Source organism: Chiloscyllium plagiosum, chromosome 5 (assembly GCF_004010195.1).
Source record: "Chiloscyllium plagiosum isolate BGI_BamShark_2017 chromosome 5, ASM401019v2, whole genome shotgun sequence".
NCBI classification, from domain to species: Eukaryota; Metazoa; Chordata; class Chondrichthyes; order Orectolobiformes; family Hemiscylliidae; genus Chiloscyllium; species Chiloscyllium plagiosum.
The window spans coordinates 123,814,141-123,825,685 of NC_057714.1; the positions used below are offsets into that span (position 1 = coordinate 123,814,141).

The following is an 11,545-nucleotide window of genomic DNA, read 5'->3' on the forward strand; positions in this document are numbered from 1 at the left end:
CTGCAACAGCCACTCCTGTCCCTGTTCTACCCATGTCTCCGTAATAGCCACAACATCGAAGTCCCAGGTACCAACCCACGCTGCAAGTTCACCTACCTTATTTCGTTTACTTCTTGCATTGAAGTATACACACTTCAAACCACTTTCCTGTTTACAGGCACCCTCCTATGAAATTGATGCCATGTTCCTAACCTCCCTACACTCCAGGTGCTGCACCCTAAAGCTACAGTCTGGGTTCCCATGCCCCTGCAGAGTTAGTTTAACCCCCCCCCAAGAGCACTAGCAAACCTCCCACCAAGGATACTGGTGCCCCTCAGGTTCAGGTGCAGACCATCCTGTTTATAGAGGTCCCACCTTCCCCCTTGTTTGCATGAAACAATCTTATAATAAGGGGAATGCTATGCTAGATCTATTAACGAGTTAGATTTAGTGAACAATGTCAGGGTGAATTAAAATATTTATCTAACATTGATGATAATAAAGACAAGCTCAGCATAAAGTTTGAAAATTCTAGCTTAAATTGAGGCCAATTTCCAGGCGTTGGGACAAACAGAGTTCACATTAAAATGAGAAAAACTATCACCTGGTGAAAGGTCCAAACAGCGTCCTGCAGTATGAAATCTCAATGGCATGGCCCAGTCATTAATCATAATTCAACAAGACAACCTTCAGCAGCCCACTGCTTCCCAAGAGGAAAACCAACACATTGCCACCAACTGCTACTGCCTGAACATCTGTAAATCTGTCTCACACAAGGACACCCAAATCCCACACTGAGACATGAACCTCCCGACTCCCGGCCCTCACCTCCGCGGTTACAGACTCCCGGCCCTCACCTCCGGACTCCCGGCCCTCACCTCCGCGGTTACGGACTCCCGGCCCTCACCTCCGCGGTTACGGACTCTGGGTTCTTACCTCCGCGGTTATGGCGGGGGCTGCCCGAGGGTCGAAGCCATCACAGACCAGTATCGTTAAGGTGTCTCCGATTCCTCGCAGAATGCGTACTGCTTCAGTGTGGGTCATTCCCAGCAGGCTGTGGTTATTAACCTCGAGTATCCTCAGTCCCACGTGCAGCCTACCATCACGAGCTGCTGCTCCACTCGAACTCACCTACAGAGCACACAGAAATCCATTGGCAATGGTGACACTGACACTGGGGGGGGGGGGGGGTGCGGGCTGACCCTCAGTACAGCAAGAGGTGCTGCTCACATGGACACCACGAGGGCCTTGCTGGGACATGGCACGTTCAACAATGTGTAGCTCGCAAAATGACACCCACCATCCTTGCAGAAACTCTAATCAGTTAAATGGAGAAAGCTGTTCCTACTTGGACCAAAGACACAGATTGAAGGATCGAAACTGAATTATTCACTCCATTGGACAGTGGAATGAAAGGATTGCATTATGATGAGAGGCTGAGTAAACTGGCTCTACGTTCCCTGAAATGAGAGCTGACCCCATTGAGAAACACAGGATTCTGAAGGGATTTGACAGGGTAGACCCGGAGGCTGGAGAATCTAAACCAGGGGGCACTGCCCCAGGTCGTTCAGGAATGAGATGAAGAGATATTCCTTCACTCAGAGGGTTGTGTGTCTTTGGAATTCCATCGGTGAATATTTTAAAGCCGGGGAGGGGGGGGGGGCAGGGTTGGAAGGAAGGATGAGAAACATTGCTAGTCTCTCGGGCAATCTAGGATACACGAAGTGGGTGGGAAAGTGGAGGCGAAACACAAGGTCACTATAAGCCAACACTGGATTGGGTGGCAGTGCAGGCTTGAGGGGCTGAATGGTCTTATCCCACTCCTATTGCTAGTCATGTTGACACACGGTTCCTAATTCAGTCAGTGCTACCGCCAAACACTTGCTTCAGTCTAGCCTAAGGTTGGTCAGCTCGCTGAGACAGTACCTTGGAGATAAAGATTCCCTCATCTGTCGAATCAAAGGGATTTCCGGCATGGCCTTTGGCTCCTCCTCGGATACTGATGCCCAACTTCTCTCCAGGCAGCTTCTCAATCTGGATCTCCTGTTGGAGATGGGTGTGAGCAGGCAAACACAATCAGACAGCCATGTCACAGCTCAGTTCGATTTGGGGAACATAGGCACAGCCCCAAAACTGCCCAGCTCCAAAACACCCCCCCCAGCCCCAAAACCCCGCTCTAGATCCTCTAGATGTCGCCCCCAGCCATGTCCACTCCCCATGACCAGACCCACCCTCTGCCCAGTTCTGCCCTCCTCCAGACCATCCTTCCCTTCTCCTCCCCCCTCTGTCAATGGCAACCAAACCAATCAGGGGCATGAGTCAGCCATTCTACCCCTGAACCTACTCCCTCTATTCACAAAGACCTGGTTGTGATTAGAATTCCATAATCCCATCCAACCTCAACGTCCCTCAATTCTACTGCCTCACAAGAATCTATCTCCCTCAGCCTTAAAATTAATGATCAGAGCCACCACCCGAACCTCCTGAGGGAGAGGATGCTGAAGTCGCACAACATGCAGTGATTTTAAAACATAGTCCTGTCATTCTGGACAGACCCACAATAGGAAACATCCTTTCCCCATTCACTTTAAGGCCATTCAGGATCTGATATACCCAATCAAGTCAAGGGGAAGTGATGGCCTCCTGGTATTAACGCTGGAATGTTAACCCAGAGACCCAGGAAATGTTCTCGGCAACTGCATTTGAATCTTGCCACAGCAGATGGTGGAATTTGAATTCAAGAGATATCTGGAATTAACAGTCTGATGATGATGACTGTGAATCAATTGCTAATTGTTGGGAAAACCCCATCTGGGTCACTAATGTCCTTTAGGGAAGGAAACTGCCATCCTTACCTGGTCTGGCCTACATGTGACTCCAGACCCACAGCAATGCCCTCTGGGCAATTAGGGATGGGTAATAAATGCTGACCCAACCTGTGATAGCCTCACCCCGTGAGTGAATATAAAAAAGAAATCACCCCTTGCTTTTCTAAACTCTACTAAGAAAAAGTCGTCTGTCCAACTTTCCTGCCAACTCACTCATTGCAGGGATCAATCCTCTGAACGATCTTCAATACATTTATATCCTCCTCAAAATAACGAGACCAAAACTGCATGCACTATTTGAGATATCCACCACCAGGAGTGGCTCGGCTGCAGCATTACTGATGGAGCTGGTCAGGTCCTAAAGGACATAGCTGTGAGACTGGGGTGCGGCAGGTTGGGACAGAACCAACAAGAGGAAAAAACACACAAGACCTCATCCTTACTAGTCTGCCGGCTACAGATGTATCTGTCCATCGGTAAGAGTGACCACCACACAGTCTGTGTGGAGACAAGTCCCACCTTCACATTGAGACCCCCCTCCATTGTGTTGTGTGACACTGCTGATCAGTGCTGTGGCCTATTAGCAACTGGTCTAATTATTTCAACCGTCTGTAACCTCCTGGCTCGGCATATCCCCAATGGCACCATCTCTGTCAAACCATTGGATCAATACTGCAAGACAGTCAAAAGGTATGACAGGAGCAGGAGCAGGATGCGTCTAGTCAAGCTGGCAAACAACATAAGCAGCAAGTGATAGACACAGCTCAGCGATTCCACAACCAACACATCAGATCCAAACTCAGCAGTCCCACCACATCCAGTAGTGGTGGTGGACAATTAACCAACTCACTGGAGGAGCAGGCTCCAGAAATCTCCCCATCCTCAACAATGGAAGAGGCCAACACACCTAGGCAAAAGATAAGGCTGAAGCATTTACAGCAACTTTCAGCTGGAAATGCCCAGTGGATGATCCATCTCAGCCTCCGCCAGTGGCCCCCAGCGTCACATACCAGTCTTCAGCCCAATTCGATTCAGTCCACGGGATAGTAAGAAATGGTTGGAGACACTGAATACATAGAAACATAGATAATTGATGCAGGAGTAAGGCCTGTGGCCCTTCAAGCCTGCCCCACCATTCAACACGATGACACCTGATTATGCAATCACATAACCCATTCCCATTGTCTCTCCCATACCCTTTGATCCCTTTAGGATACTACCAAGGCTATGGGCCCTAAAGCTGGGTGGCAGGGTGAAGTGAGGAGGAGGATGTTAGGAGAATATAGGGTGACTTGTACAGGTTAGGTGAGTGGTCAGATGTATGGCAGATACAGTTTAATGTGGATAAATGTGTGGTTATCCACTTTGGTGGCAAGAACAGGAAGGCAGATTACTACCTAAATGGAGTCAAGGTAGGTAAAGGGACAGTACAGAGAGATCTGGGTGTTCTTATACACCAGTCAATGAAGGCAAGCATGCAGGTACAGCAGGTAGTGAAGAAGGCTAATAGCATGCTGGCCTTCATAACAAGAGGAATTGAGTATAGAAGCAAAGAGGTGCTTCTGCAGCTGTACAGGGCCCTGGTGAGACCACACCTGGAGTACTGCGTGCAGTTCTAGTCTCCAAATTTGAGGAAAGACATTCTGGCTATTGAGGAAGTGCAGCGTAGGTTCACGAGGTCAATTCCTGAAATGGCAGGATTACCTGACACTGAAAGACTGAAGCGATGGAATGCTCTGCCCCAGAAGGCAGTGGAGGCCCAGTCTCTGGATACTTTCAAGAAAGAGATGGAAAGAGCTCTTAAAGATAGTGGAATGAAGGGTTATGGGGATAAGGCAGGAACAGGATACTGATTGTGGATGATCAGCCATGATCATATTGAATGGTGGTGCTGGCTTGAAGGGCCGAATGGCCTATTCCTGCACCTATCGTCTATCCCACTGTGCAGCCAACTCCGCTAGGTGTGTCTTGCTGGTGGGATAGGACGTATCCAGGGATGGGATGGTGGTGTCCGGGATCCCATGAGTGTGACTGTATTGCTGTGAGAGAGCTCTCCCAATGTTGGCACTAGCCCACAGAAATTACTGAGGAGTTTATAGGGTTGGCAGGGCTGTTGGCAAACCTGACTGTCTCTGTCAGGCTTCATAGTGAGTGATCCAACTGGACATTCAAGAGGTGATGAGAGTCAATCATATTGCTGTGGGCCTGCAGCCACACCAGGCTCAGGATACCAGGTTTCCTTCCCGAAAGGGTATTTATGAGTCAATGGGATTTTACAATCAGCAATGGTTTCATGGGTTTAAAGCTCCAGACTCAGAGTTTTGGCCATACAGCATTACCTAATCCAGTGACAATACCACGACCTCATCAAATCCTTGTCTTGCAGCCATCTCCTTTAGATGAAAGATGGGCAAGGGTGCCATTGGGTGTCCATTCACACTTTGGCATTTTTTATGCCGCATCTTGGCAGCACGGTGGCACAGTGGTTAGCACTGCTGCCTCACAGTGCCAGAGACCCGGGTTCAATTCCCGACTCAGGGTGACTGACTGTGTGGAGTTTGCACGTTCTCCCCGTGTCTGCGTGGGTTTCCTCCGGGTGCTCCGGTTTCCTCCCACAGTCCAAAAGATGTGCAGGTCAGGTGAATTGGCCACGCTAAATTGTAGTGTTAGGTAAGGGGTAAATGTAGGGGTATGGGTGGGTTGCGCTTCGGCGGGTCGGTGTGGACTTGTTGGGCCGAAGGGCCTGTTTCCACACTGTAAATTATTTCTTGAGAAAAATAAAAATTATATTCATGGGCGGCACGGTGGCACAGTGGTTAGCACTGCTGCCTCACAGCGCCCGAGACCCGGATTCAATTCCCGACTCAGGCGACTGACTGTGTGGAGTTTGCACGTTCTCCCCGTGTCTGCGTGGGTTTCCTCCGGGTGCTCCGGTTTCCTCCCACAGTCCAAAGATGTGCAGGTCAGGTGAATTGGCCATACTAAATTGCCCGTAGTGTTAGGTAAGGGATAAATGTAGGGGTATGGGTGGGTTGCGCTTCGGCGGGTCGGTGTGGACTTGTTGGGCCGAAGGGCCTGTTTCCACACTGTAATGTAATGTAATGTAATCTAATCTTACTCATACTTCAATATGAATGGAATAAATTCGCTAATAACTACGCAGAGATATGCAAGTACCTATCCTGGTTATCCGCAGCTCCTGAACTCAATATCCAATGGAATTACCAGACAATGTACTTTTGGGATGTAGTTGAGCAATAGATATTTGCCAGGTGACCAGGGATAATTCCTGTTGTGCAAACTGAACCAACAACATCTGATGGAGGGGAAGAGCATCACATACTGAGGCAGAGTTGCTATCTGGAAGATGTACGACATTAACTCACAAAGACCTGACTGGTAGCACCTTCCAGATACACGGTCACTCCCATCTAGAAGGACAAGGACAGCAGATACATGGGAAACCATCCCTTGCAAGTTCCCCTCCAAGCCCCTCACCATCCTGACTTGGAAATATATCGCAGTTCAAACTCCTGAATTCCCTCCCTGACGGCACTGTGGGCCAGCCTACAGCACATGGACTGCAGCGGTTCAGGAAGGCAGTTCACTCCTACCATGCTCAGCGTAGCAAATACTGGCTCAGCCAGAGACACCTATGCTCCATGAATGAATGAAGCAAACCCCTCGTCACTATGAGTAAGTCAGCACAGGTAGCTGTCTGATCTCAGCAAGCACACATCAGGCTCCAGGAGGATGTGACACTGAGAACTGGCTCTGAGCCCACTTCTTGGTTGAACATGTCCATCGATCAGGGTGAAGCTGCAAGAGTGTGCTTTCCCCTCGTGACTGACCTGCATCCCAGGTGGAGCTGGATCCCTGCGTACCAACAGCCGGATCTCCTGCTGGTTCGATAGCAGAGCCATCACTGCCTCCTGATGGGTCGCGTGGCGAAGATCGATACCATTCACTTCCAGAATACGGTCACCAACCCGGAGGCCATTACGAGCTGCCAGGCCATCGCCAATAACCTGCATTACCAACAGCAAGGTGCAGAAAGGTTAGTGGGATAGGCAGTAACACAGAGAAACCAGATCGACCAGCTCATCAAATAACACAACAAGCTTGAGGGGCTGTCAGAGTCCAGAGTGTGGTGCTGGAAAAGCACAGCAGATCAGGCAGCATTCAAGGAGCAGAAGAAACGACATCTTGGGCATAAGCTCTTCATTAGCAAGCCCAAAACGTCGATTCTCCTGCTCCTCGGCTGCTGCCTGACCTGCTGTGCTTTTCCAGCACCACACTCTGGACTCTGATCTCCAGCATCTGCAGTCCTCCCTTTCACCTGCAGGGCAGACAGGCTGAGTGTGCATGTGCATATGTAAGACAAGACTGATCAGAGAGCAATGAGAGCTGACATCATGGCAGCACACTGTCCAGGATGGCTGATTGCAATGCAGAGTCCCCAAACTAATCCCACTGCCCCACTCTCTTCCCATAGCCCTGTATCAATCCCCCAACTGATCCCACTGTCCCACTCTCTCCCCTTAGTCCTGTATCAATCTCCAAACTAATCCCAATGCCCCGCTCTCTCCCCATAGCCCTGTATCAATCCCTAAACTAATCCCACTGCCCCACTCTCTTCCTATAGCCCTGTATCAATCCCCAAACTAATCGGACTGCCCCACTCTCTCTCCCCATAGCACTGTATCAATCCCCAAACTAATCCTACTGCCCCGCTCTCTCCCCATAGCCCTGTATCAATCCCCAAACTAATCCCACTGCCCCGTGCGTGTGCGCGCGTTCAAGGGTGCGTGTGCGCGCGTTCAAGGGTGCGTGTGCGCGCGTTCAAGGGTGCGTGTGCGCGCGTTCAAGGGTGCGTGTGCGCGCGTTCAAGGGTGCGTGTGCGCGCGTTCAAGGGTGCGTGTGCGCGCGTTCAAGGGTGCGTGTGCGCGCGTTCAAGGGTGCGTGTGCGCGCGTTCAAGGGTGCGTGTGCGCGCGTTCAAGGGTGCGTGTGCGCGCGTTCAAGGGTGCGTGTGCGCGCGTTCAAGGGTGCGTGTGCGCGCGTTCAAGGGTGCGTGTGCGCGCGTTCAAGGGTGCGTGTGCGCGCGTTCAAGGGTGCGTGTGCGCGCGTTCAAGGGTGCGTGTGCGCGCGTTCAAGGGTGCGTGTGCGCGCGTTCAAGGGTGCGTGTGCGCGCGTTCAAGGGTGCGTGTGCGCGCGTTCAAGGGTGCGTGTGCGCGCGTTCAAGGGTGCGTGTGCGCGCGTTCAAGGGTGCGTGTGCGCGCGTTCAAGGGTGCGTGTGCGCGCGTTCAAGGGTGCGTGTGCGCGCGTTCAAGGGTGCGTGTGCGCGCGTTCAAGGGTGCGTGTGCGCGCGTTCAAGGGTGCGTGTGCGCGCGTTCAAGGGTGCGTGTGCGCGCGTTCAAGGGTGCGTGTGCGCGCGTTCAAGGGTGCGTGTGCGCGCGTTCAAGGGTGCGTGTGCGCGCGTTCAAGGGTGCGTGTGCGCGCGTTCAAGGGTGCGTGTGCGCGCGTTCAAGGGTGCGTGTGCGCGCGTTCAAGGGTGCGTGTGCGCGCGTTCAAGGGTGCGTGTGCGCGCGTTCAAGGGTGCGTGTGTATGCGTACAATGGTGCGTCTGCGTGCATGTGCGTCTGCATGTGTACAGGGGTGCGTGAGGGTGGTGGTGGGGGGGTGATTGTAAAGGGATTTGATTTTAAGTTACGGGGTTTTACCAACACCAGCCACTCTACATCATTCTGACCAAGGCTTTTCACTCAGTCACTAGACGTGCTATGGAAGGTCCTGTCAGACAGAGGCTGGCTTTCTAAAGGAATTCATTAAGGTCCTCTATCCCCACCACAGCGGGATACAGGTGATTGTGCTCACTGATAGTAATGTGTCAGAACTGATTGAGGTCAAGACAGGTATCAGGCAGGGATGTGTCACTACCGGCTCCCGTTACCCTCCCCTCCACATTCACCTTGTCAACACTGATGGACAGGAAACTTTCTGGCCTCAACCAGTTGAAATCCAATAGGAAAAAAGCACCGACCTCACTTATGGAACTTCAGAAAATGGATAATAGAATCATCACGCCTCTGTTAATGCCTTCACTGAATCAAACCAAAGAATTGGAATTAACCTCAACTTCAAGACGACTCTCATCATTTACCAACTCGTCTTAGGGCAAGTTCTGGTCAATGTCTCCATTAAGATCAACAGAGAAACCCTGCCAATAGTGGAACATTTCCCCTACTTCTCATTGAAGACTGACATCGATGTGGAGATCCAAAACCACATTCAGTCTGAGATCACCAACTTAGCAAAGTCTTCGATGACTGTGACATCCGTGCTGATCCCAAGCTCCTTGTCACACCTGTCTGGCCCCTGTATATAGCTCCAAAACTGGGATTCTGTACACAGACTACTGCCAGGCCCTGGAGAAGGCCAGTCAATGCTGTGAGGGACAGATTCTCCCCAACAGCTGGGTGAACAGACGTACTAACATCAGCATCCTTGAAGCAGCCAATAGCAACAAGGCCATGGCCCAATGAAATTAACTTCACTGGGGCCAGCCACGTGCTCAGGAGTCAGAGTTCCAATTACGAAAGCAATTCACCCTGATCCAGCTCAAGGCAGGCACTCAAATCCGAAGCGGAGAAAGGAAGCATTTTAAAGAATCCTGGAAGGCTTCTGGCATGAAATGCAAACACAGATCTCAGCAAATGAGAGACCCTCGTTTAGAAGCAGCTAACTTGGAGGAAACTCCTGTGGGAGGGACACAATTCTTTGAGACAACAGTCAGCAAGAGGAAATACAGAAAAGGAAGCAAAGAAAGGAATTCCAATGATCACAAGGTCAAGGAGCAACCTCCCCCGTCCCTGAAACACTTTCCAAACATATGGTGGGAGATATGGCTCTAGGCTCGGGCCCATCAGAGCTGCTGAGACATGGGACTTCCAACGTGGACAGTGTGGATAGTGAGTAATTGTCAACAACGGTGTTGTATCATTAATTTATAAATGCTTCCCTGAGCTAAACTCTTGAATGAAACCTCAAATGTGTTTCCTAACAATCTCTGGATCTTGAAAACAGGTAAATTTTGGAATTTTGTGAACTTTAAAAAAAGTTTCAGTTTTGTGACAGTTCTGGAAAGATGGGGCTTAGTTTTCAGCCCAGTCCCCCAGTGAGCTGGGACAGCAATCTCAACCCCAATAATCCAGCCCTGTCGCTAGATCAATCCCAGGCAAGTCTGTCTCCAGCAGCCCCAGCACAGACCACAGACAGAGGACCAGCAGCCCCAGCACAGACTACAGGGAGGACCAGCAGCCCCATCACAGACTACAGGGAGGACCAGCAGCCCCATAACAGACCAGAGAGAGGACCAGCAGCCCCAGCCCAGACTACAGGGAGGACCAGCAGCCCCAGCCCAGACTACAGGGAGGACCAGCAGCCCCAGCACAGACCACAGGGAGGACCAGCAGCCCCAGCACAGACCACAGAGAGGACCAGCAGCCCCAGCACAGACCACAGAGAGAACCAGCAGCTCTAGCACAGACTAGAGAGAGGACCAGCAGGCAGTCAATGGCCCGGGTACCTTGGAGATGAAGACACCAGGCTCGTGGATTCCAAACGGGTGGCTGGCATGGTCACTTCCTCCAACAATGCTGAGCCCCAGGGGCCCTCCTGTCTTTAACAAAACAATCTCCTGGGGGAGGAAACACAGCACAAGTGTATATCAGCCTCAGGGTACAGAGACCCTCACCAACAATAGCCCCACTGAGTAAGAACCAAGCAACAAAACACTGCTCACCCACATGGAGGGGTTGGGGGTTAAGAACCCCTCACCCACACGGGGGGTATTAACCCCTCACCCACACGGGGGGGGGGTATTAACCCCTCACCCACACGGGAGGGGGGGGGTATTAACCCCTCACCCACACGGGGGGGGGGGGTATTAACCCCTCACCCACACGAGGGGGGGGGTATTAACCCCTCACCCACACGGGGGGGTATTAACCCCTCACCCACACGGGGGGGTATTAACCACTCACCCACACGGGGGGGTATTAACCACTCACCCACACGGGGGGGTATTAACCCCTCACTCTCAGTTCACCCACAGAGGCAGTAAATCCCTTGGATTAGCCCCCACCGAGTCCTTTGCCCATCCTCCCAGGAGATGATTGCAGGCCCCTACATCCTCTTACCTCCACAGGGTATTCCTCTGGAGTGGGAAGGTTGACAGCCGGCTGGTTAGATGGGGTGACAGTCTCGATCGCGGGATCATGGTAATCGTCATTCAGCGACTGGCCAGCAGGAGGCGGTGAGTATGGCCTCGCTCGATGCAGAGACGGGGAGCCATCTCCTGTCAGCACGTCATCTGCAGATTTCACTAATTCTGACATCTCACGTTCGACTACCATGGTGATGGTGGGTGCTGTGCCCGTAAGAAGTGCTACTGCCTGATCATGCCTGGCATCTGCCATCTCTACCCCATTGATCTGAAAACATGCGCAAACCTGCAGTCAGTTCACAATGAACTGCAGCCCCACAGTGTGCCCACTACACCACTCCAGCTATTCATTCACAGCCTTCACATACACTTCACATCAACAGGGTCCTGAACCCAGAACCAAGCAAAGCCACATCAGTGCTGAGGAAGCGCCGCCAGAGGGTCAGTGCTGAGGGAGTGCCGCACTGTTGGAGGGTCAGTGCTGAGGGAGTGCCGCACTGTTGGAGGGTCAGT

The 11,545-nt window shown here is 51.8% G+C and overlaps 1 protein-coding gene across 1 annotated transcript in view; it reads right to left on the reverse strand.

The window, feature by feature from the left end:
• The window catches only part of LOC122550361 (protein scribble homolog), a 114,912-nt gene that overhangs the window by 36,861 nt on the left and 66,506 nt on the right, over window positions 1-11,545 (reverse strand). Inside the window, exons 16-20 of the mRNA XM_043691091.1 lie at window positions 11,007-11,300; window positions 10,394-10,504; window positions 6,659-6,835; window positions 1,906-2,022; window positions 916-1,110 (exon numbers count right to left, since the gene is read on the reverse strand). Coding sequence (XP_043547026.1) covers window positions 916-1,110; window positions 1,906-2,022; window positions 6,659-6,835; window positions 10,394-10,504; window positions 11,007-11,300 — 894 coding nt within the window. The remainder of the gene's footprint in view (window positions 1-915; window positions 1,111-1,905; window positions 2,023-6,658; window positions 6,836-10,393; window positions 10,505-11,006; window positions 11,301-11,545) is intronic.